Here is a 27,176-nt window from a genome sequence, read left to right on the forward strand (position 1 = left end):
ACACACACACAAACGCACACATACACACCACACCACACACACAGACACAGACACACACACACACACACACACACACACACAGAAGAGTGATGAGGACAGCGGAGACCATAAGCGCAAGTCTAGGTGATTGGTTTCGAGTGCCCAAAGATTCCCCTCAGATCCCACAGGCTGCAGCCCACTTCTGAGAAAAATAAAGAATAACAACACACACCTGGCAGTCCACAGCATCCACAATGACTCTGGAAACAAATCACCAATCACCAATCGCCTCAAACCATGGTATCATAGGATGTGTCTTCTTTTCATCTTTTCATTATTTTTTCTTTCTTTCCCTTCATCTCTTCCCAGACATGCTGCTGTCAAATGATTAGCGGCTAGCGCGAGATGTTCACCCCCTCTGATATGGAGCGCTAACCTGGGCGCCGGCAGTTACATCACTGGGAGCAGATGAGAATGTGGTGTATGGATCCCCCAGTGGAAGTCGATCGATCGATGGGCTCCCCGCTTGCCTGCCCGCTTGCCTGCCTGAATGAGCTGGGCTGATGGAGGAGAGGGGGGCACACCAGAGCTAAATGCAGTTTGATGAGAGCGGGTGGTCAGGTCGGTGTGCTGGGCTGGGGCTTTTCTTAGTCGGGGGGCTGGGGGGGTCATTGCCCACAGTGACTGATATCACAAGCAGCACCAGCTGGATGGCAACGGCAAAGTTTAGGTTACCTTCAGCTATTGAAGTTGACAGAATGGGTCCAGTTGGTCTGTGTGTGTGTGTATGTGTGTGTGTGTGTGTGTGTGTGTCATACTGTATGTGTTGATGTATATGTGTCTATACTGTCTATTGATATTGTGCAGCCATGTGTGATTTGTGTTTATTCCTGCAGAGTGTATGCACACACACACACACACACACACACACACACACACACACACACTCATGCATGAGCAGCCATTTATAGACGTAGCGTACCATTTAGTAGCGTTATCAGCGTCATGGACACACCACAGATTGCGAACGCTGTCAGACCCAAGTTTCCGTTGTATTTATCAATCGTTCAATCCTTAGTGTAAACTGCGCCTTTCTCCGCCCATAAACGCAATTTACGAACGTCCACAACTGAATGGCAGCGCCTACATACAAGCGCCGTTGAATGAAGTTAACTGATGACAACATTAAAAAGAATCGAACGTTTAGCGATCATGAAATAATAGAATACATGATAAGATGTAAACAAGCAGGGAGATAATAAAGATCAGTAGTTCTACTCAAACTACTTGTCACGTAGGCTATGGAAGATTGGTCAAATCTAGCAAGTAGGAAAGTTTAGGTGAATGACGTGAAAGTAAGACATTCGAAAGGCCAATGAAAGTTAAGGTTGCTTTTGGTAGTACAAATACTTTCACCACAAAAACTGGTGCTCTAAATAGCGATTCTGTTGTCTTTGAAAGGTTCTCTTATTGACGATTGAACTGCAATTTGATTAACACCTGCTTTTACAAGGCGGAAGTATTTAGGCGCAGAATAGACGTCGCTTTCAGGAGCAGTCTTTATACCCCAGATAATTAAAGCTCTAATTAGGCTCTTTACTCTTCCCTCCCATCTTTTTTAAGCTAAACTCCCACTTTCCCCTGGATCCTCCCTTGAATGCATATGCATGACATGACAATCGCAATCTGCCACTTTCAGCTCCCCGCGACAGGCAGTTTATGCTTTACATCATTAAGCCTGTTTGTACATACCTCGCAATGATTTTACACGCACATTGCGAAACAAATAAGCCTGAAGTGGGCGCAAAAGCGTTAGTACATCTGGCCCTGAGTCTGTGTGTGTGTGTGTGTGTGTGTGTGTGTGTGTGTGTGTGTCTGTGTGTGTGTGTGTGTGTCTGTGTGTGCGCGCACACTCACATGTCTGTGTGTGTGTACAAATGTGTTTGCTCAATACAAATGCCTGTCGCTTTAGCACAGATTAATAAAGTGGCTTGTCAAGCTGATTTCATCCTGAGGGGGCCTGGGGGCTTTTTTAAGAGGTGGGTGTGTGGGGAGGGGGGGGGGAGGGGTTAGGGGGCTGATAGGCTGTCCAGCCGGGGTGTTAGCCAGAGCAGATCCCCTGTCTGGGGGTGCCACAGCTGGCGCCCAGCATCACCGACACAGGTGGCCCATGTCATCAGTTATACCGCAGAAACCTCCTGGGGCTTCCCCTTAGAGGGATCAAGAGGAGCTTGGACGTGTGTGTGTTTGTGAGTGTGTGTGTGTGTGTGCATAGGTGTGTGTGAAGGTGCATGTGTGTGTGTGTATGTGTGTGTGTGTGTGTGTGTGTACATGTGCGACATACATACATATATATTCTATACTGTATATATATATGGGTTACGGAATAGAGCCATTCACTTAGTCAGGTAGGAAGTGATGAATCACAGTGGGAGCGAGGTGCTTTTTTTTGCTTCAGTGCATAAAGCCGCCACCAATGCCGCCACTGCCTCTGTACATGCAAACGCAGCCATATGTGGAAATATCACACATCATCCGCAGTGACAGCAATGTTTTAGCTGCTGCTGCCGGCTGAAAAGGATTGTGACGTAAGTCTTCCTGCCCGTTCGCCTTGACTCCAGAGTCGACCGAGTTCGTGGGTGGACTAATGAAGTCATCTCCAGGTGGAGAAATGAAAGCCATTTTCTATTATTTTAATTCAGCATGACACACTTGCTGCCTTCATGATTTTATTACCTCTCCCGTACTCCCAGAAAAACAGAGATTATCTGATACAGTACATTCTTGGCCTATTTTACAAGGAACACAACAAGCTGAATCTCTACTAATGGAAGGTTATTGTCTAGTTTACACCAAAGCTATTAAAGTTAAATTAGAAATCTATCTCACAATAGCTCATTTTTTTCCCACAAAAGAAAACAGACATGTGTAGCCTGCTATTGTCTACGCTATCCACTGGGAGAAATGCCTTCAAGAAATTTAGCCACTGTTGGTTTGATCTCAGAAAGGCGAGCGTTGCTTACACATGCTGTTCTGATTTTCTCTGGCTTATTCATGTCATTTATTTTCAGCAATGATTTCACCATCCAACAAAAACACTTAAGGCTTAACAGCAGCAACAACAAAGAACTACGCCCTGATTAGGCAGAATTACCAGATGATTCACCAAGGCGGGCTGCGAGGTTTCTACAAAATATGATATATTTCTGCAAATTTAGCACAGTGGTTTTTGGGCCCAGACAAAAGGGATCATCCAAGCACAAGTGATGCTATATCTCATCTCAAAGATCCCCAGCCTCTTCATATGGCAGTACTACACACAAACATAGGAAATTACTCTCTGCCTCTATCCAGTGACGAATCCCAGAAGAAGAGTGGCATATTCCTCTCATGTTGTGTCATCTGCCATCCTGGAAGACATGACTTCCTTTTCACAGTGCACACCAGCCTGACCGACATGAGAGGAGCGGTTAGCGGAATACAAGTCCACCCTGAGGCCCCAGAGCATAGCCTGAAGTCTACGAACGTACGCATGTCACGCATGTCAGCCTGACACACCGACTGCTGCTGCCCTGCCTCTAAAGCAGGTCTCTACGAGATAAAGCAGCCGAGGACGAGATAAACCTTTCGCCCGCGTCGACTGCTGGGCATTGTAGGGGCCAATCCGCACAAACCAGCAGGTCCCGACAGACCGGTGGCTGGCCGGTCGTCTGGCTCAGCCAACCTCCCTCTTCCAGAGGGTGTGAAGGGTGTGTGTATGTGTGTGTGTGTGTGTGAGTGTGCGTTTAAGTTGGGGTCAGTGAGTGACAGACTCCTGGCCAGCGGATGAAGCGGGGGTGGAAAAAAACAAGCCGCTGAATCAGACAAACAGATAAGAGTGAACAGTGTGGTGTTCAAAAGGGCGCCAGGGAGACCCCCAGGGGATTTGTCACCGCACTGCCAGAGGAGCCAAGGGAGGGCTCTTCCTGATAGACGCAGACAGAGAGAGATTCACTAGGATCCAACACAGAGAGAGATTCACTAGGATCCAACACAGAGAGAGATTCACTAGGATCCAACACAGCAGCCTCTACATGTACAACTTAGGAGGCAGGGGGAGAGGAGAAGAGAGGGGGAGGAGAGAGGGACAAAAGGAGAGGAGAGGAGAGGAGAGGGGAGGAGAGGAGAGGGGTATGTGAGGAGAAAAGAGGGGGATGAGGGGAGAGGTGGGAGGAGAGGGTGATGTGAGGAGAAAAGAGGGGAAGGAGGGGAGAGAAGTACAGAGAAGAGGTGAATAAACAAGGGTGAAAAGAAGAGAGCAGATCACGAATGTGTGTGGATGAGAGGAGAAGAAAGGAGAGAATGAGGGGAAAATGGCTGCTCACAGCAAAGGACAGACCCACACACACATTCTCTCATCTCTCTCTCTCTCACACACACACACACACACACACACACACACACACACACACACACACACACACATACACTCTCTCTCTCTCTCTCTCTCACACACACACACACACACATGCATACACATACACATTTGATTTTTTTTTTTTCAATACACAGACAGACAGACAGTCCAGAGCCTGCAGGAGACGTGAACTCATCGCATGACATCACACGGATGACATCAGCGCTGGCCCTGCCACAGCCAGTGTTCGTAGGAAGGGCCCGGGAAGGAGAGACAGGAAGAGGACCTAGATGATCCCACTGGAGAGGGGACAGAGCTATTACATACACTCACACACACACACACACACACACACACACACACACACACACACACTCCCTCTTGCTCTCTCTCTCTCTCTCTCTCACACACACACACACACACACACACACACACACACACACACACACACACACACACAAAACACAAACACACACACACACACACACACACACATATACAGAGTGAGTCACCCTCAGCAGCAGTGCTTGGAGCTTTTGTTTAAGCCTATGCCAACACATCTGTCTGACACGCAGGCCGCATGCGGGGAGGGTAGGAACAGCAGAAGAAAAGGATGAACCTGAAGCTAAAGGCTAAAGGCACTCTAGGCACTGTGGATGAAGCATCATGGTGTCTCTCCCTCGGCAACATCCCCAGCGAACTCTAGGGACTGTAAGAAGACCGTCATGGCTGCCACCGCCGTGGCGACTGTTCGACAGCATCGTAGAGGTCTCTGCATATCACGCCTGCTTGCCCTTACAGTGAATAATAACTACCTGCATGTACAGTCAGACATGGACCTTTACCGGCGCTGCCCATTCCCAGCGCCATGCTGAAAGGTTACCGGCGCTTTTACAGCCAAGGTCTGAAGACGAAGATTTATTGTTGTGGAAGGCTACATCGCTGGGAGAGTCCATGGGTATTCAAAAGACCGTAAATTATCCTGACACGTGTCAAGCAAACTCCTCACTTTACTATACATCCAGTTTTGGTCTTCCTTGCATTTCAAATGACAGGATGACACCAGGTGAGCCTAGGCTGCTTTGGCACTAGTGAACTATATACAATTGGGTTATGAACTACAGTGTAGAGACTGCTGATTCTCATTTTAGCATATTCTTTGTAGTTACGCTATACATTTCAACCACAAAATGAAATGATTGACTAAAGCATTTTAGTTCACTTAGCTAACAGCAAAAAAAAAGAATATAAAACAAACATTAAAATAGGCCTAAACATGAAGCGATCTTGAAATGATGTCATAAAACTGTGATAGAAGTACAACCTTGTTGAAGGGTCAAAGGAATATTAGCTACAAAAGTCAAGATCAAAAACAAAAACATCAACAACAAAAAACATGAAAGTCCCACACTGTGATGCATCGCTACAACATAAATTAATCTGACCCTTTTTAATTCCATCTTAGTGACACGCCATCCCAGACCCTCGGGCCTCTGAAGCATCTGTTGACGGATAGACGGCATTGTTCTTGGTACGTTTGATCCATTAACGAGACGGAGAACCTTTTTTTAATCCCTTTTTGTTCCACGGACGAGTCCTCGGCTCCTTGTCTGCAGGCAAAGTCACAAAGACTCCACCATTAGGCAGGCCCAAATCAAAGCGCTATCTGTATTCTGTGATTAAGTGACGACCGTGACCTCGCAGAGAGCTTCTACCATTTACTTTGACTCTCCAAACCCCCCCCCCCCCCCAGGTCTAACCCACCCCTCCCTCAACCCCCACCCCTCCCAGTGTATCTCGTGCATGCTAAGATCAAAGCTATGCCCCATCTGCAACTTGCACGAGGCTAGAACGAGCCAGCGAATGTGGTCTTTTCCTTAATATGGAAATGTTTCCGCGGAAGGTCCCTTCATTTGCAGATGCCCCCCCATGTGAAAAGCAGCTTTTTTTAAAGGCGAGTTGAAACTCGTGCCCTTTGGGTAAAACAGATGTTGGTCGAAATGAGTTGTGAGCGCAGCAGTAATGATGTATCATTGCAGCATCAATTCAGGCCTGACCCTCACGAAATCAAAATAAGGTCATGTGCCTCAGAGTTTTTGCGCATTGGTCCCCTTCGCTTGGGGGAGAAAAACAGGGATTGCTGCTACGAGCAGTTAAATTCAAATAGTCTAGTTTCACAACAACAGATACAGAGTGAATTACATAGCCTCCTGTATATTATCACCTTCCTTATTACCTTCTGAATGTCTGTCAGCAGGATTACGCTCAAACTACCCAGTTGATTTTCATGGAACTTAGTTGAGGGGTGGAAGAACCCATTAAAAATGTAAACCGGAACCCAACCAAGGGATTTATTTAGAACATAATGGCCTGAGGTAGGATGCCTACACTCTCTACTAACATCGTAATGACACAGTGAAGATTGGTTGTACACCATAGCTGGGTGAATTTGTTGTTGTCCACAAGAAATGTCTTTTGGTAATATATTTTAAATACAGCAAAATCTTTGATGCTTTGCATATGTTTATGTTTATCATGAAGTAGTTACAATTACATTATAATTATTTGGGATTCGCTACCGATTATAGCCCATATGAAATGGAGAAAAAGAAAAGTACAGGTTTTTTATATTACTAAAAATTATAGATCGAAGTAAACGTCATGTATTTTGATCATGTGTCGCAACAGTGACTGATTTCTCACTCAGGGTTGACATGACAGCCCAGCCATTGCATAACCTTTACATCCTCCTCTCAATAAAAGCTAACACCACCCTAGAGGTTGATGAGTCAATGCAAAAATTGTACATCTGGATATGTCAAGCTTTTGAACCATAAAAAAGAGCTCAAGGACCAGTGTCTGTCTCTCTCTCTCTCTCTCTCTCTCTCTCTCTCTCTCTCTCTCTCTCTGTCTCTCCCTTCCTCCCTACAGTAATGAAAGTATTCCTTTCTCTCACCATTGTTTACTTAAGTCAAACACAGGCCAGTCCCTGAAGCCACCTGTGAGCATAATTGGATTTGCAGCCGTGTGTAAATCCATTGGTTGAGCCTGGACATTTGCCAGTGTGGTGGTGCAGCAAGCGGCCCCGGCTGGTGCCTTGGGAGAATCCCTCTGGTTGACTGGGATACTCGTCACCTTTTTCAAGGTGGATAATCAACCGCCAGCATGTAGACTGAGTCTCCAAATGCCCTTTACTGCTGTTGCCAGGCCTACCCAGAAAGGTTACCAATGTTTCTTTTTTCAGCCAAGGTCTTGCAACTCAGACTTAATGGCAAAGAAGGTTTTAAAGTGGAAATAATACTGTCTTTGTCAGCCATGTCCAGACTTGAATCACATCAAATTATTTTAGGGTATATAATGAATGTGAAATCTGGATATTATGAAATTACTGTAGGACTAAATTGAACACAGGCCTCAAGTTTTTTCTCAAAGTGCCATAGTGAATCATCCTCACCAGTGGTTGCCTTCATAGTGCTGATGCAACCAATGTGAGTCTCATTCAACAACTCAAGCATGGAAGCATGCTCCTAGGAGAAAGATACACTTTGCAAAAGATCAAGATTAGCTTTTCAACAGACCCCAGTTCTACCTCTGTGGCGCAGTAAAGGTTGCAGTGAATTCAACGCAGCTATTGTGACAAGTCAGGTGTTATACAGAATGGTATACAGAATTCAGCTACTCACTGAGAATCTCACCAACACTCAAGCTGGGTCAAGTCTGGAATGTTCTTCCAATCACAAAATGCTTCCAATATAGAACTTTCCCTTTTTTTCCGTGAGCCAGATATTGTATTGGCTGCTTGGTGGCGCGAGCATTCAGTACACGGAAGCGCTGCCATAACGGGGCAAAAATAAACGATGATGCTGCTGTCCAAAGTCCCCTGAGACGGGCGACCTAACTGCAACTCTCCCGAGTCTCTCTCTCAGGCTGCTACACCCTCATTCATCTTCTTCCACCTTTGAAACAATTTAAAAAAAGACACAAGTCTGTGTCCAGGAGTTTAAAAAAAGACAAGATCATGTGAGGAAGTAGAACAAAAACTAGTTTAGTCTCTGCTGGGTATGTTTCCACCACCAAAAGATAGAGGAGCCTAACCCTAGGAAAAATGCAAGCACCACAGTAAGGTAAGAGGAAGGCTAAGGCTAAGGGGGTCCGGTTCGCGGAGCATGTACGGCAACAATTAGCTTCCACTATAATCAATGGAACTGGCTACACCAGACATGAGAGGGCTGCACACATCCAGTCTATATGAAAAAGACTTTTACGCTCTGCGAATGGACCACTTCGGTAGCGTTCCTGATGAAAACTCAGCCTTGTCCTCATCACACCGTTGTCAGTAAGGACACTGTGAAGGAAAAATACATGCTAATTGCATAATCATTACCATTTCCCCTTTAATGTGGTCTAAAGAGTTACCTTGAATGCCACTGAGACCTCTTCTTCATTATACGGTGCTGTGAGAGAGGAGCTTAAAAAGCAGCACGAATGGCCCCTCAGCACACTACTGGCCAGCGATATGACACCCAGTCTATTTTAACTTAGGTTCAGTACTGTATTCTTATCATTAATAACCACTGCATTATCAAGTTAATTAAAACTGAGTTGAAATTGCGGTTCCATTTTGTTCTCTCTCACAGTCTCTTTCTCTCTGTGTGTGTGTGTGTGTGTGTGTGTGCATGGCGTGTCTTCGTGAGGTCTCGAAGCAATTCAATCTTGTCTCCACAGTGCTGGGACACTAATGCTATCTTTCTTCTCAGTGCAAATTACAAACGCATGGCAGACATCCCCTTAGTGTCTGCTCAAGTTCAGCATGACAGCTCTTTTGCGTAAGCACTTTATAAGCTCACCCTAACATTACACTGTGCATTACACAAGACAAAAAAACCCCGCAAGCTTCTACCTGCGTTAATCTAAAATGCATCTACAGCCCAACTTGGGGAAGAGATTTATATAAAAAAAAAAAAAAAAGATTCTTTTTGGAGATTGTCACAATGGAGCTGTTCGCTGCTTCCTCACTTTGAGCACACCCAGGTCACATGTCAATAAAAAAATGAACAATGTCCTGCCAGCGAGACGTTGTTGCCTCCCTCACTCTGGAGAGGCCCTCCATTTCTTTTTATCAAATCCCATTCTGCCTCGGTGAACAATTAACATTCTTTTTTATTGTCCATGGGGTCCTCATTCATAATAGAAGTGGCTTCCTAATGAACGCAAGGAGCACGAAGGGGAGAGATATTTAATTCATGTCAGCCACTTCCATTTTTTGTCTTTGAGTACACTTCACTGATTTTGACATGGAATTGTACCAATATGGAGAGTGCGTATTGTAATGTAATTGCATTCCCTGCGTCAGCCGCTTGCAGAGCGTTGCCTCCCCGTGCGCTGTTTTTACAGGGAAGGACGCACACACTTGTGGAAACCCAAGGGTTTGTTCACTCTGTGCTCTTATACAGTTCAGAGAGTTATTGGTATGCAGGAGAGAGAGAGAGAGAGAGAGAGCTCCCCCCTCGCTTAAAAAGCAAGAGGCGAAACATGCAACTTCTCAAACCCTGTCGTGTGACACAACTTTCCCCTCACAGAAGTTGCCACACTCGCGGTCCAACAAGCATCTGACAGGCAAACGGCTCCACGGTTTCACAGCAACCACAAATGCAACATGAGTGGTAAAGAGGGTGTTTGGATCGATGCTATTTGCCTCCTGTTTCCTCTGGGAAAGCTGCAGTAGTTTGATTTGTGAACAGGCTTTAAAGAAAATCAGAAGAGGATATTAAATGTAACCCGAGTTAAAAAAAAAAACATCCCATCCCCTTTCTCATCCAATACAGCACAGCTGCAGGGACCTGTTTCCAGTTAGAGAGCCGTACTTGAAGTTAATTTCACAATTTCAAAATGAAAAAAAAAAAAGTCTACTCCACACTTGGAGCACAGCTTATATAACTTTCCACATGGGCTGCTTCCTACTACATTGCGATTAGCTGTTGCTTAGCAAGTGGCCCAAAAATGATGCCTGCAGAATGGATGCATTCATATACAGTTAGTGCATGGCGGCCAAAACAAAAACAGAGCGGGGGAAACAAAAAAAAACAAAAACAGAAAAAAGAGCATTCAATCTATCTCTGAGCATTAAATTAAATGTGGGGGAAATTTTGAGTCATTCAATCCAACAAAGCTAACAAATGAGATGAGCCTCGCACGGCAAACTGTCAGTTCCAATCCCATGATGCCCTGCCCTGGCAGTGGCTCTGGGGGTCTGTGCTGGCAGCGCTTTGCGCAGTATTTCAGGGGAGGGGGAGCCTCCCTGCACAATGCTTATTGTGATGCCTCTCCTCTCCCCTGGCTGTTACTCTGCATACAGCAGCCCCTGTGGCCGTGGAGGGAGTGCGGCTAAGCTCCCACCTAAACTGCAGCACCCAGTGGTAGACGGGCTCTGACAGCTTTTTACTGCAGACTCCAGCCCATAGATCACAGAGAGAGAGAGAGAGAGAGAGAGAGAGAGAGGGAGAAACTGAGGCTACCACAACCCAGCTTAAAATATACAGTGGAGCCACTGCAGCATGTGGATTTTGTGCCGGGTTTCATTGTCCGCCCGCTTGCACAAGGCAGAGACTGCACACGGCACCTTGTATCATTTAGCCATTCAAATTGGCCCGTGCTTTTCTCCCCACCCAGAGCTGTTCACGCACAAAGGAAGGAGAAATATTGCCACGCGCAGACATAATAAGCACCACGGCTGTGTTTGTGAAATGATCATATGCCAGCTAAATAAAAGCCAACTTCATACTCTCTGTTCAATCTGAAACCACATCTTAATCACACATCCGTAAGGCAATTAGCAATTATGCTAATAATGCTAGTCTTGTGTGTCTAGTTTGTATTTGCACTCTGTCTGTCTTGTGAGAGAGAAATAATGTGGTGAGCAGTGAGAGGTAATGACAAGGCTATCATTACTATGAATAAATATAAAGCAGCAGTTTATGGGACAAACATAAACAGATAAAAGTAAAAAATAAAAACCCAGACAGTGCTCCAGACATTTGATACTAACAAAAGGATACCCTGCTCTTCAATCAATTAACAGCCGTGAAATTAAATAACATCTCGCGGCAACAAATGAAGCAACCGTGCCACTTTCTTCAAATCATCACCACCCAATACAGCCATTATGGCTTTGGAAATGCCTAATTAAAAAACTCCTCCAAGATGCAAGAGGAAACTGACAATAACACAGAAGAGGTAGAAAGACAGAGAGATAGACAGACAGATTCAGCAAGAGGCAATATAATGGCAGGTGTGTGAGAGTCTTTGTGTGGGTGTGTGTGTGTTGTGGTGGCATGACCAGAGATGGGTAAAAAAAAAGAACATGGCAAAAAGAGCAGAAAAAGGTAGAAGGGACACCCTATGAAATCCAGCATTATCATAATAGAGTAAACAATGCAATGTGCCATGAGGTTGGTGCTGCAGGCATGCAATGGGATATCTGACAGCCAGGCACGCACCCACTCATGCCTGCAACACACTGGCACTCAGAATGGCCCAGGGCACCGCTGCCAGTCCCCACAATACAGTGCCACCTCCGGATCACTGTAGGCAAACACGCTGAATCGTACAGGAAGCCCACGACAACATCTGTCGTCGCAGATCTAATCTAATGCACAACATTTAGTGAACTGTCAGTGGTACAGACAACAGCTTCATTTCTGACTGTTCCAATGTGCGTGTGTCTTTTAGCTAGCAGCAGGCCTTCGTTTCTGTAAGTATATTTGTACAGTATCTGTATCTGTGTGTGCACTTTTACTGTATGAGCGCACTTCTTATCCTCATTGTCTTCTGGATGGGGCTTTAGTAAGGGGGTTAGGGGATTAATTGCCATGGAAGCTCTGCTGTGGCTCTGCTTTGAGTGGACACTACACAATGGCCATGCATGCGCCACGCTTCTGTCTTTTGGAGAGGGCTCGTCATTGTTTTCCAGTGGATACAACTCCTGAGGGGTGGCGATGTGATGCTGCACACTCGTACACACACCGGCATTTTGGAGTAGGGCTGGGCGATACAGTATAGCGATATATTTTAAAATGCGATATGGAACTAGACCATATCGTATATATCGATATAGTTCAAATTTGCGCCGTGATCCTTGCTCCACGGAAGCCGCTGACCGGAGCTCTCTGCACTGCTCCCCTCTCTGCACTGCTGTGAAACTGCACGCTACTTTTCTCATATAAATATATTTATTTCAGAAAAAGATTGGCCTATTTTATTTTATAGGTTATTTTTATTTAAGTTATTTTTTTATTTAAATGTGCACCTTACGGAGCTTTGATTTCAAAAAAGGCACTCCAGTTTTATGTTTACATTTTATTGTTATTTGAGTAGTGAGTTTTCAATAACATATTTGACTGAACATTTTATTTTACAGCTCTAACTTTGCGGAAAAAATATCGGGATATATATCGTATATCGATATTCAACCTAAATATATCGGGATATGACTTTTGGTCCGCCAGCCCAGCGCATCCTGTCACAAATGAGCCCAAGGCTTTGCATTCACATCTCAGATAACTGAGACAATGCCCTCTATGTATCAGGTTTGCACTAGAACAGTTCAATCACAAGACAACTGCAAAATGAAGCCAGAAAAAAGAGATGGAAAACTCTGGCTTCAGAATGTAAAGGTTCTACAATATATTGGACCTGTACACTTAACAGGCTATTTCACAAATTAGCATGTCTATCTGGCTGAAGAGTCCATTAGAATCATCGGATTCACTACATCAATTGAGTGCATATTCTTGCGGTAGATTCACTAAATCAATTTAGTAAATGGCTGAAACAAATATGTTGTAGTGACTTCTAATGTCTGGAGCCAGTGTTTTCCACGTCTGCCACAAGATCAACTATGAAACGCCTGCAGAACACCTGCAGTCTACAGCACACTGCTACACACAGCTAACTGTGAGGGACCCACTGTCTGAGGCAAACATCAGCTTGCAGGTTTATCGAGCCTTAAACAGATATCACACCAGGGTTAATTAAATCCCTTGCTAGATGCTTGCCTTATTCTAAAAATATAGGCAAACACTGTGCTTTTAGTGATGGCTAGTCGGCTGTCTCGCAGCATGTCCTTGTTTGTCTATCGCTTTAAGACAAATCCCCCTCTACCTTTCCACCCCCCCTAACAGCGGCAAATGCGCTTGCAGAGGACGCGAGTATGCAGCGTGTGTGTGTGTGTGTGTGTGTGCACAAGGCCAATGCAATGCATACCGTAAATTGGCTTAGAGAATTTCCCGTGCTTGTTGTTAAGGGGAGGATTGATCCCTCATAAGGTTATTTTAGAGCCTGCTGTAGCAAACGGGAGGTAAAGAAGGTCAGCATATTACACGTGCCACATGATGCATATTATAGATCATCTCCTGTTTTCCTTTTTTTACATTACATTTTTACAGTAAGGGTGGCCCAGTTTTGCATCTTAGTACTAGGCATCCTAGTACTAATATCGCACCATAGCAAAACAAGTGTGTATGTGTGTGAGGTGGAGGGGGGTGGTATTCAGGATGATGCTCTTTTGGTCTTCAAGCAATGACCTTTAAGCCTGCAGAATGAACTTTATGGAGCTGTTATGCGATCTCGAGAAAACAAGGGAGACAATTATATTTGTGAGCCACGTGTCCAAGCCCTGGAGGCAGGGGAGAAGGAGAAGAGCTGGCCCACTGGTTTTGGACACTGGAGAGACCTTTTATTCCCTTTGCTCAGAGACGCACCCCGCATCCCCCTTCCCCTTCCCTTCTCTCAGTCAAAGCCAAAGAGATGGAGCTCTGCGTTGTTTAATTCATCAGTGGCAGTAAGCATGAGAAAACACTGGAGCAGCAGCAAAGCAAAACACGAAACAGCCCAGGTCATTAAGCATATTCAAACAACAACGCACGCATTACAAATGCCTTTTTATGCTCTTTTACGTTCTTGAACCGCATTTCAGAGGCAGCTGTGGTCCCATGGGGCGGTGAAAACCCCCCTTTTCCCCTCCAATCTGCAGCCTTTGAATTGATTCCACTTGAAAGCCAGGAAGCCATTTCTTATCCAAAAGAGCACTTTATCGTGGTGGTGTTCATAAGTAGAGTCCCCATGGCACAATGAACATGACCATCTTGAGTGGAGTGCAAGTTCAAGATGGAAGACGCGATGGTCTTCGCTCTGCATTGTCTCTCGCTTCACTTCAGGATGGGGTAGGCAGCTGTTGAGTGATGCAATGTGTGTTCTAATCTTTTTCACTTAATCATTCCAAAACAGTATTTCCGCCTCCCTGCCTCCATCGTTAATATGCTTTAGGATCTGGAAGTGTGTTTCAGTGTTTTTGTTTTTTTTATTGAATTTCAATACAATTTTTTTTTCAAACAAAGTTTTCCTTTTCCAGACCTTTGCCTCTAGCAATCACTGTCGCAATATCCTACTTAGACGTCCAATGCTATTTATTTTTGTAGAGATATTTCCTTCATCCAATAAGATGTTTTGGTTTCCAGATAACTGTATTATCCATAGGTTCCACACAAACCATAGCTACATGAGCCAATGATAGTGCTTGTTTATCTTTATGTTGTACAACAACAAGAACAAGAAAGTGATAGCTCCTGCTCATCATCAGCAGGACAAGCTGTAAACTCATCTCCCAACGACAAGTGAAAGACTGACCTCCAATGTGCCGATAAGAATGTCATTCTTCTGTGGTAACTGCTGTTGTGCGTGCTTGTGCATCAACATTACCACAGCGGCAAGGTGGGCACAACGGAAATAAAACAATAGACATCGTGACACGTGTCAGTGAGTCAGTGACTTAATGAGGCCCACTCTTTCTATATGGAGACCAAATGAACTGCTACCTGTCTTAACAGTCGGCCATTAATTACCACCAACCCATTTTTCTTTTCTTTTTTTTGGCCGATTCGATCACAAACTGTCAGAAGAGAACATAAATGGAGAGACAGGCCTGAAATCAATTTCACGTTATCTTTCCAACACAATCAGCAAAGAGGAGGCGGATGATTATCAGTCTATGGCATTTGAGTTAGTGGAACTCTTGTTGTTTGTAATCCACGCAAAGCACTGAAAATACAGCAGCCCCAAAAAGGCCAGCTCATTTACGGAAATGCTGCGACAGAGAATGAAAACATGCTCATTGTGTTGACACGCATTGGCATCTTTGTGTCGCATGCAATAAATAAAGCATCTATTATGTTACACGGAATATGGTGGTGATTGTTTTTTGAGACCGGGCACATGGCCATAAATAAAATAGCTAACTAAAGAGCTGAAAAACTCAAAAAGCTCAAAACTGAATGGACGGGAGGGTAATTTATATTTTTCTTAGCCAAATGAACCACAGAAAATTGCCTGTAGCGGGTGTGGGCTTGAATTTAAACAAAAACAGGAGATATTGCTGGCTAACTTCAGCCAAGAAAGACTCTCTTGGCATTCAAGGCGTCTTAACTTTATCTGAGTTTACACTCTATAGGCATGATTGCGTGTCTGCTATATTGTCAGTCTCCCCAGAGAGTGAAGGAAACATTGCAGCTCCAGGCCTTGTAAATGAGGGGTTTGAAGGAAGTAACCATGTGAAACACAGATGATGAAAATATATACAACTCTGTGATGCACATCTAACAGGGGTGGCTCACAAATAGAAGGGAATGGAGGTGCAGAGCTATTTCCTGGTAATGAGGAGAGGGCAAAAGTCAACAGAGTGGGAAATTATTTGTCCCCCACACACTCCGTCCCCCACACACTCCACCCTCCACACCCTCTACACCCCACACCCATCCCCAAGATCCTATTTGGGTTTACCAATGCGTTTTTTTTTTTTTTTTTTTTACTTTCATGGAGACTGACGTAATACACATGTTGGGTTTTGCCACTGTCTACACAGTGAGCACCTTCACCACCAAAAACAGTCACGGCTGTGGCTTCAAGACAGCAGGGGATACATGCTGCTTCTGTGACAGCCCGTAAAATCGAAACAGATCTACAAGATAAGGTAAGCTCCAGGCACAGTTCAGACAGAGGAGAAATAAATCAGATGTCTTCGGGAAGATTTATTGCAAATCTTCCAATTTTTTTCATCATCTCAAAATCAGTAGAATGGCCCTGCCAGCTCAAAATATGAAGCTAAATTGAGAGTCAAGTTTGAACTCCTGTGATAATTGATTTTCTGGAAATGGAACAACTCAATAATACCCTGTGGATAGTACAAAGCAATATTATGCAAAGATGTATTATCTTAGTGTTATTTTGCTGTGGGGAGGATTGCAAATAGACAGCAGGTCTTTGTTATTTGGCCAACCAAGCAAAGAACTGTATTAGATGTTCCAAGTGAAACATTGAAATTTCCTCATAATAATTGCCACTTTGGCTGGCGCATCTTCATCTCATTTCACTATTGGACAATAGATCATGGGAGTCGAGGAAGGGGATGACTGCTCACCCAGAGGGCTTGTGTTGTGATGTGCATTGTGTGAACTCAGCAAAAAGACAAGAATTTACCTTCTTTTCAAGTTATTGATCATCTTACATTCTCTTCTCATCATGGGGGACATATGTGTGTGTGTGTGTGTGTGTGTGTGTGTGTGTGTAATTGAATTGATGTGCAGTCTACTTGGGGCTTACCTTGTCCGCCATGATCATGGACGATCCTCCATGGATCCCCAGAATGGGTATCAACGTCTGGGAGGAAATAAAATCCAAAATCTGGGCAATGGCTTCCTGGTCAGTGCCGTCCCCAAACACTACCCCGTGGATCTTGGTGCCCGACATGAGGTCGCACATGTGGGTGATGATGCTCTTTGGGTCCGTCTCGTTGACCAGCAGGGTAACCACGTTGACGTCGATGGGGTCATCCTTGCTCCACAGGGCCCGGATATCCCTGTCGGAGATGTAGCGCGTTTTTCCCAGGATCACTGCAATGTTCAGTATGGGTACCTTCTCCGCCTCATGAGACAGGCTGATCAGGGCGAGGAGGGCTGGAAGGGTCAGAAGTGCCAACTTGGAGAACCCCATAGTGGACCGCTTCATCCCCTGTGGAATGCAGCACGTGCGCACACACATAGACGCACACAGGCACACACACACACACACACACACACACACACACACACACACACACAGATTAGTCAAAGTATCAATGTACAATGTTCACAACATTTAACTCAAGCAGATAACTACCATCGTCAACCAAATATGCCTTTATCCTGATCAATATTTAAAAGTATGTTGCCTGTGCAGGTCGTAACAATTAATAGTGCTTGAAATGTACACAGTAACAAGTGAAAATCTTCACTTCAGTGACATCAAAAATACCATTCTGATTCAGACATGAGAATCTGACCCATTCTACACATGTTCCAGTGGCAAAACCCAGACAGCTTATTTAAGGCATTTTAATACTTTTTTTCAGTATTTGGCATAGGGATTGTATTTGGCCTGTAGGGTATGTGGCCTCCTTCGGCAAATGGTTGGTGTTTCTACACGCGTGTATCTCATGGAGGAACTTGGGCAATGAACGACTGGTAATGAACAAAATGATGAAGATCCTACATGACATGAAGTCTGAGCAGCAATCAGAGCAGAAGAGAAGAGTGTTGACATCATCTTTTTCTGAGCCCTCGACTGGAGAGTGGGAATGGACCAGAGAGGGGAACTGTGTGTTACAGGCAAGCCGGGGCAGGCAGCCTAGATGTTTATAGGGGCAAGCAAGTGGAATGTACTGTAAATCAAGGCATGAATAATTACAAAAGCACAGCATATGGCACAGAGGCAGTTGGGGCCACGTGTCAAGGGATTCCAGGATCCTTCTTACATACCTTCTGTGTTTTTTTCTGATGGATTATTTCAGTTAGTGAGTGCTGTGCTCTGATTTGGATAAACATTTGTTTAGGCCTATACGTTGTAATTGTAGGCCTAGCCCATTATATAGAATATGCTATAGACTGGGTTCATTCCGTGGCTAAATCATACTATGACGACAACAAAAAGGTTGCTTCTCATCTCTGAACGACCATTGCCATGTAAGAGTGTAGCCTACCTTTATATCTTCATTTGCCAAACAGTATAGGCTGGCCTACTTTTAAACGTGGTAAACGCCAAACACCTGAGTTTAAACCCCCATTGTCGGCTGTAAACTGGCATGGATTTTGTGTGACAATAAATCATAATTCAGCTGCGCCAACTATTGAACGCTTTGCCCCCTTCCACCTCTCTCTCTCTCTCTCTCTCTCTCTCTCACACACACACACACACACACACACACACACACACACAGCCCCATGTGACGTGTGTGGTTTCATGCGCGCCTAGGTGCGTGTGTGATGCTACGAGGTAAATGCATTTTGTGTGCTAGTTATGGTATTTTACACACAAAAAAACAGGTTTCGGAAAGCTTTTGGAGCAGATATACGCAGACGAGCTATTTTTAAAACGATCAGATGTTGAATATGCGCTACTACAACGTGACCGCATTCAGAGCATGGAAGAAAACCTTTGGACGTAAATTCGTTGTGATTCCTCATTAACTTCTCTCAAACGATCATTATACAAGTGCGACCCCTAACGGTCTCGTCTTCGCGTTGTCACCCCCTACTGAAATATTGCGCCCAGTTAGGCTACCTTTCAGGGCATTTCTTCAATGTCACAAAACGTGCTTCAATATTTTGTGTTTCACATAGTTAGATATACGCGTTATTTTACAAACATATGATTTGTTATTTTGGCAATGAAATTAGCATACAGGATCTAAAAACAACATTATTGGGTTGGGATCTTCGCTGCACAGCTGTCGGGATATTAAAGTACTAAAGTTGATCAACAAATGGAGAGAAAATGGTTAATGGCAAATGGTTAATGCTTTATAAATACACAAAGTAATACATATAGGCTACATTTTCTGTGGTTAGTTCTCGTAATATGAATCGCAAGGTGCGCTGAGAACAGAAACCCATGTTTCTACCACTGTAGTTCGTCGGTCCTCACATAGGATAATACTGCACCCAGAAACCCCGGCAGCATGCAGGGCAGAGTGACTGAACCAAGCTCTGAGATTTGGCGCTCACATGATCATGACACGGGTTTTCTCTAAGGTAAAATGTGCTGTTTAATGTTAAATAAGAAACGCAATGCTAAACCGCCGCATTGTGTATGAGTATGCGTAAAAGGACGAGAACCTATTTGGGGAGTCAAATGAATAGTTATGTGGAATAGATAGGTTACCATTTCAGACAGTGCAAAAATAATGTCCATAATGCAGACAGCACCAGACCTAGGAATGTATGTTCAGTTCAGACGATTTCAATTTAAAGTAGCCTACATGAGACTAAAACATAAATCGTGGTGCGTCGTGCTGGAACAGTATCCACGTTTTATGTTTTGATGTATTTTCCATCATCCCGTACTTTGGAGAGAGTGCGTAAAAAGGGACCTTGCCGCGGAAAAAAGACGTGTTAAATAAATAGATATACTTACAACATCCCCCTTCCACAAAGATGCAGAACTGATGTTTGAGATGACATTGTAACAGTCCTCCTCTCGCCCGCCTTTTTGAAAATATGGGTAAAAAAAATCCCACCGATGGATGCCCTAACTTCAACCCCAGCCACAAAATCACATTAATCCAACCGTTTTCATTTTCTTGGCGTTATCCACGAGAATTCCTTGGACATGCATCGTGATTCCCAAAACAAACAGGAGATTTGCAGACCACGGTGCCAATGAAATCCACGAGAAATGCGAATATGTTGTTCTGCAGCAAGAGTGCAGGACAGAGCCAAACAGCCCTTGTTCCACTCTGCGTTCCTCGTAGCTTCTTCGGAACTGAGGGGTTCCGTCAGTAACACATCCTTAAGGTGAAAATGAGAATTACACCCTATTTCAGAGCAAGGCACCTCTTGAGAACATCATAATTCGAGCATTTCAGTGCGATACAAATTTCATTCCAACCTGGTAAAACTTTTGATATGGTGAATGTTTTTAGACAGTGGTCGTCAACATTATCTAAATGCCACGATAAATGTCACTTCTTCAAACTTGTCAAATTTTAAACGTCGAAAAAATGGAACCATGTATTAGAGGTATAAAAGAACAATGAGACAACAATTAACATGAAATTACCTCGTTATCAGATGTGCTTTGTTGCAGTGTAATTCCTCGGCATTGTCTGTCAGTAATCTGAACCATTTCGGGTTGGGATTGCCTTTCGGTGACGTAGAATCATTTGAAATTCCACATGCCACCACCAAACCTTACTGCAGAATCCACTGTTCAATGCAGTTCACTTTTGATCTGCACCCTGGAAAGACGTCAGTTCGACAAGGTCTTGCTTATCCATATTTGACCATACTTGTCTGCGCATCAATGCTCATTTTTCGAAACGAGATTTTGTCCTGTCTTATGTATCTGAAGTAGCCTAATCGTGTCGTTTACTTTAAAAGAAATGCTACATGAGTTATATTCAAACTATTAGCGTAAGGAATTATTGATCAACAATTAAAGTAGGCTATGCTTATGTTTCTTGATAGGTACACAAATGCCTGCAAACAGTCTTTGTCCGTTCAAAGACAATTTATCTGGACTCGAGATACCTCTGCGATGATACATCACGATGTCGCTGTTCTTTCAGCACCACTTTGTGCGCCAGACGCGCAAACTAGAAGAGACCAAAGACAGTTCAGTTAAACAAGCTGTGAATAGCAAGAATAGCTTTGCTTAAAAGGGACTTGATGCAGGTTAGCAGTGCACCGAGAGAGTTATCAGAATAAAGATTAGGCTACAAGTTGTTTTCTGGCAGAAAGGCTGATGATCTACAGACAAAAAGATACTTTTGATAGGAAACCTTAGAAAATAGGCAACAATATATCGTTCAGACTTTTTGCGTGAGGGTCCACTCATTAACACATCTTGATGTATGATGTTTTCCCTTCCTGTCTGTATTGGCGTAGTTCAGAACGGGACAAATTTGGCAAGAATCCAGAATGACCCGAGGGCTGATTAGAGTTATGAAAGCCTGGCTAACCAATTGCAAAATTCTGGCTATGGAATAGGGTATCTGTAATTGTTATATGAAAGATAGCTGAGATAATGCAGTATATCAGAAACAGCATATAGTGCTTAGAGCCAGCAGCACGCTGTTCTACCAGTTCTACCACCATTATTAATATTTTTTTATTTATTCATATATTTATGTGTTAATGCCATTTATGTGAAATGGGCCGGTAAAGAATGGGCTCAACCTAAACTGAACTGGACTATCTGTGATGCCAAAAATAGAGGACTTTCATTAACAGTTAGCATACCTGTAAACTCATTACCTCTCAGACACATAGGCTACACTGCATGCTGGCATCCTGTGCAGATAACATAACACAATAGCTGATCACTGTTTTGAGCCTTTTAGCCTACATGCTCATACACATACCAACTTCTCTTGAACCCACTCATGTCATTCCTTATCATACACCCAGTCACCTATCATTTCACACAAATTGTTTTTTAATAGTTGCACATCACACATCACAGTTTAAATTTTCAATAATATTTCATCTTTGCGTTGCAGTGGGAAATCATTTTCCCCACACAGATAGCCTCAGCTTGCCCCCAAGTGACAAGCTCAGAGCCAGTGGTTCCTGTCCTCTCCAGTCTATCACCTTATGTCAACAAACCAGGAAGATCAGGTGTGTGTGTGTGCCTTCCGCTCTGCACACACATGCCGACAGCTTCATTTGTGTGTGTGTGTGTGTGTGTATGTGTGTGTGAGTTAATGTGTACACATGCGTGTGTGTAGGTCAATAGGTGTGTTTACACACACTCAGACACAGGCGGCACACACTCAGACACAGGCAGCACCTTCATATACTGTATCTCTGAGCTTTTAATATCTTATCGACCACAAAGGAAATTTAGATCTTCTAATGCTAATCTTTTAATTGTACCCAAAGTGATCCAAAAACAAAGTGGAGAAGCTGCTTTTAACCATTATGACCCAAAGCTAGGAACACCCTGCATCTGTACATGTGAGTTCAGTGAATATCTTTAAAAAGACCTGAAAACTACCTGTATAAGTGAGCCTGTAGTTAACTCATCTTATCTAGACTACTTTTTCAGATTATTCTACATTTGACTGCTGCCATTACAGCTCCAGACAGCCAGAAGCATGGGCTCCCCCTATTAAGTCAGGTTCTGCTCAAGGTTTCTTCCTGGAATATGGGAGTTTTTTCTTGCCACTGTTGCCATATGGCGTGCTTTTAGTGGGTTAAGGGTTAAGGCTGCTAGTCTTCCTGTCGTTGTGTTCCATAAACGTCTATAAAGTCATATAATCACAACACATAAGAACATATGCTAACTGCTTAGAGTCCACATCAACGGGGCCTATTTGTTAGCCTAAGCATTTGTTAGCAAAGTATATATAGTATATATACTTCGAAGAATTTCTGATACTGATTGGATCATAAATGGCCACAGCAATGAAGGGGAATGACTGATTCTTTTCTATAATTGTGTTACATGTTCTTTTCTATATTTCTGATAAATTGTTCATTGGATGATAAATAGCCACAGCAACGAAGAGGAATGACTGATTCTTCTTTATTATTGTGTTACATGTTCCAAATGTAAAGCACTTTGAACTGCATGCTGTGTATGAAAGGTGCTATACTAATAAAGCTTATTATTATTATATTATTATATTATATACACTAATGTATATACATGTATACACGCAAACCCACACATCCCTACTCTCCTACTCTCTCTCTCTGCCTCACTCTCTCTCAGTTTCTGGCCCTTAACCCACATTGCATAAATACATTGGGTAGATCAAGCTAAACAACTCAAGCAATCATTCCAGCCCAAACCAAGGATCTCAGTTCGCCCAAGGGGATTTGTATTCCCTGCCAACATGTATGCGCTGAGGAAGAGAGCAGGCTTTAATGTCAGGAGGGAACACTAGCTGTGATGTCACATCTCTGAGAACTAATGAGAAGTGAGGGGCCTCTCCCATGCCCAAGAAACTAAACATTCTGCACCAGGCCGGGTGACTGGAGATGAGGTAACAGGACTTAACAAGATTCCCTATTTTCTCACAGATCCACACTGAATGATGATCCTTCCCCCCACATCTATCTATCTCTCTATCTATCTATCTGTATCTGTCTGTCTGTCTGTCTGTCTATCTATCTATTGTGTGTGTGTGTGTGTGTGTGTGTGTATGTATGCACATTTGTGTTTGTGTATTTGTGTTGTGTGCCAAATCAGCAGAATATGGTAGCATAATCATACAACGATAACGGCACAACAATACTTTACTGAAAAATGTCACCAGCCTCTGTGTAATGTAATGTAGACACATGTTGTTATTAAAGTTGTTCTTTCCCTTGAAGTGTTGAAGCTGATGATGCTTAAAGTTGTATGAGTAATCATTAGTGATACCAACATACACTCATTATGGCTAGTGAGAAATGCTTGGCCATTACTGTTACAAGGTGACCCTGTTGTTAAGTGTAGCCACTCTTGCTATGTGTGTTATAATTAATAGTTATATATAATAGTTCAGGGTTAAGAGGGCAATACTGCCCTCAGTGACAGAGCAGGTCAGATTTGAGTCAGGTGTAGAGCAAGTTTGAGGTTCACCACTGTGGACAATGTGGCAGATGTGGCCCCAGGTGCCAGAGTCATTGTTCTTCTAAATAATGCCCTTTGTTCCTAGGATCAAAAGGTTCCTGTATATAGGTTAACCTGCTGCACGGCTTTTCCCAGACAGTCTGGTTGCATTAGTGAGATCCTGGCGGACATCCTAGAGGAAACCTTTCCTTGCCATTTAGCCTCAGAGATGGACAAAGTTTAGTTTAGGTCGTTGGGCTAGCCTCCTCATGTCCACAGTTATCAGGCCACTGACATCCGTCACTTCCAGCAGATGCTTCATGTAGGCCATGACAAGTAGCCATGGAGCTGGGCCGTGTTCTTCAGCTATGGGACTCAGCCCCATTTAGCCTGTCAGAAAACTCAGGCAATCCTATTGTCATCATATATTCATGAGAACTTCATTCTTACCCCAAGTTTGTGTCCTCCAAGTTAAGAAAAATACTAGTCAGGTCAAGTGAAGGAGAATTCCTCCTACAGCCTTTGTTGGAATCATTCCTCATTACAAACATTATTTTAAAAGTAATGGCTGTAGCATCTTGTAGCCTAATATCCACTTAGTCAGTGCAGTAGCTCTAGACTTAAAGTAAAGACTGTGAGATAAGTATAATTCCTAATGGAAGCAGCAAATATGAGGGGTTAGTGTCATAATCATCTGCGTTGTAAGTTAGAGAGTATTTTTTTTAGAGGAGTTCTTTTCTCTAGCAGTAATGTTCAGTCGCCTGAGTGCTTCAAAGATGATTAGTGAGGAAGAAAAGATTCACTACAACTGTCCGCCTTGGCCTACCATAGGGTGGCGCTTTATCTCCCAAGGATCCACAAATTAACAGGTCTTGATAGCAGGCAATTACAGGTCTTGATAGCAAGCAAGGTGTATGTATTATTATTATTTTACGTGAGCCGAGCCGGGACATGAGTTTGGTTTGATGTGCTCACACGAAACTTTCATGTGCTCACTCAAAACTTGCATTTACACTCACACATTTTACATTATTTGCATTCAAGGCTTCTTGAATCAGTGGCAAAGATGTCAATGGTAATGCGTCTCTATTCATTCCAATTCCATGCCGTGTTAAATGTGCTATATTGTGTGACTGATGGTGCCTCTATCAGCTTTATAAACTGGTTAGACAATAACAACTATAGTCGACATAATCCAATCCCTGAAATTGAAAATCTAAAACAGTGAAATTAAAAAAGCAATTTCACTAGGGCCTACATGTTCTTCTCTGTAAACTTCGATGTTTGACGTCATCAGAAAGCGCATTTTGGGATGTTGCAATTTTCTGTGTTTTTGCTCATTAATGGTGCATACATGGCACCTGGGAATGACAAGGACCGCCCCCGTGATTACTTTGTTTTTCCCACAGCGAGTGTTCATGTGCTTTGCCATTGGAATGTGTGACAAACATGGATGCCACAACAAAGGTTAAAACATACTGTACATGTACGCTCACTTATCCTGAATAAACAATTTTATTTGGGATTGCCTTTCGGTGACGTAGTGGGGCTAGGGCTAGATTTTGCTAACAGAGTTGCCCAGTTAGGGGCTTGTCATCACTTTTGTTGTCACGTTGTAGTTCGTTTGTAGTCCATGTGGCCTTTCATGTCCAACAGTTTTAATGTGAACTTTGGAATTTGCCCTTTTTTGTCACTTGAAAGCTGCATATCTTTCTTTCACAAGCGTCTTACACTATATTTTAAGCTAATACAGTTGTTTGTTTAGGATTAGTGAGTGTATGTTTTAACCTTTGTTGTGGCATTCGTGTCACACAATCCGACGGCAAAGCACATGAACACTTGCTGTGGGAAAAACAAAGTAGCCACGGGGGCGGTCCTTGTCATTCCGAAGTGCCCTGAATGCACCATCACACATGACGTGACGTGAATGATGCGGAATGATGACGTTTTCACTGGAAAAAAGGGTTTTCCGATGCCAGAGCTCATCAACGGAGAGCCTTGGCACTTCCTATTAAGACGCATTGTTTTCGAAATCCACTGGGGGTGATCGCGAGCACAGATTGAATGGGGGTCTATGGAGCTAGCTAAATTTATCTCTTTCACCTGCTTGTCGTGGAAGAATCTCAGATTTTATTGTAGTTTATGCAAGTTCAATATGGACTTTAGATCTAAAGTTGAATGAACGAGTACTTATGTCCTTTTTTTTATTTCTTACAGGTTGGGTCATTGTTGCCCAACACGCTAGCATTGTGCTAATGAATGACGTCATTGACATATTTGAAAGGCTTTTTAGAACAATTACATGATTAAAAAAATATAATAATCAACAGTGTGTATTTTCTTTGCCTCCCCTTTCGAATGCAACATTCAAATTACTAGACAAAAAAATATATCCAGAGAAAAGTGGATATTGAGGGGTACAGCTCCATAGACCTCCATGCATTCTGTACTCACCCGCGAGCGCCCTCACGTAGAATCTGAGGAGGAACAGCAACCAGTCCAGAAACCGGAAGTAACCAGACAGTGCCAATTCTCTTCCTATTAGACAATAGGCTTGTTCGACTGGATGCAGATCTGCTCAGATGTGATGAATGCTGGGTTGAACACAATGCATACTGGGATGGACGCAATGAATACTGGTTAGAAATCCTGTCCGACTTCTGTCAGCCAGGGAGGCCTTACCACCATGTCACAATGTCACATGACCTTAAAATATTGCGGGAGTCTTCGCCTGCAGACAGATCTGGCAGTTGCCTTTCCACAGTCTGCACGAGCTGAAACCCGCCCTCATGACATCAGTTCAAAGACGTGATAGGGCCTTTTGGGAAGAATCTCCTCATGATGATGTTGACAGGTTTCACATGCTGCTTCCTTATGTTGGAATATGCGAAAATGAACCGAAATCTAAGGGATACCTTCTTATATGTGATTTCTGCAACAATGGTAGGCTAGCCTACTGAAAACGTTTGGATATAGAGCTGGTAAGTCCCGCCCATCCGCTAAACCCCCAGTGGACCTCTAGATTGAAAAATCGTCAATGCAAGTGAATGTGAGAAAATAATTATTTTCTGGTCCCGTTTGAATTGTGCCATGAATGTGAACATATGTTGTCTGTGAATTTTTAATATAATTTTTCATGTTACGAGTTTGACAGTATATTGTATGATTCTTCGGC

At 43.5% G+C, this 27,176-nt stretch overlaps 1 protein-coding gene across 2 annotated transcripts in view; it reads right to left on the minus strand.

Annotated features, from left to right (window-relative positions):
• grin2aa (glutamate receptor, ionotropic, N-methyl D-aspartate 2A, a) overlaps positions 1–20,553 on the minus strand; it is a 126,119-nt gene extending 105,566 nt beyond the window's left edge. Inside the window, exons 1-3 of one of the 2 annotated variants that reach the window (XM_048244976.1) lie at positions 20,519–20,553; positions 19,874–20,247; positions 17,027–17,434 (exon numbers count right to left, since the gene is read on the minus strand). In XM_048244976.1, the coding sequence (XP_048100933.1) occupies positions 17,027–17,431 (405 nt within the window). In that variant the 5' untranslated portion in view covers positions 17,432–17,434; positions 19,874–20,247; positions 20,519–20,553. Of the gene's footprint in view, positions 1–17,026; positions 17,435–19,873; positions 20,498–20,518 lie in introns of those variants that run through there. The other variant, XM_048244975.1, reaches the window with a different exon arrangement.
• Positions 20,554–27,176: the final 6,623 nt, after the last annotated feature.

This window comes from Alosa alosa, chromosome 6, assembly GCF_017589495.1.
Source record: "Alosa alosa isolate M-15738 ecotype Scorff River chromosome 6, AALO_Geno_1.1, whole genome shotgun sequence".
Classification (NCBI taxonomy): Eukaryota; Metazoa; Chordata; class Actinopteri; order Clupeiformes; family Clupeidae; genus Alosa; species Alosa alosa.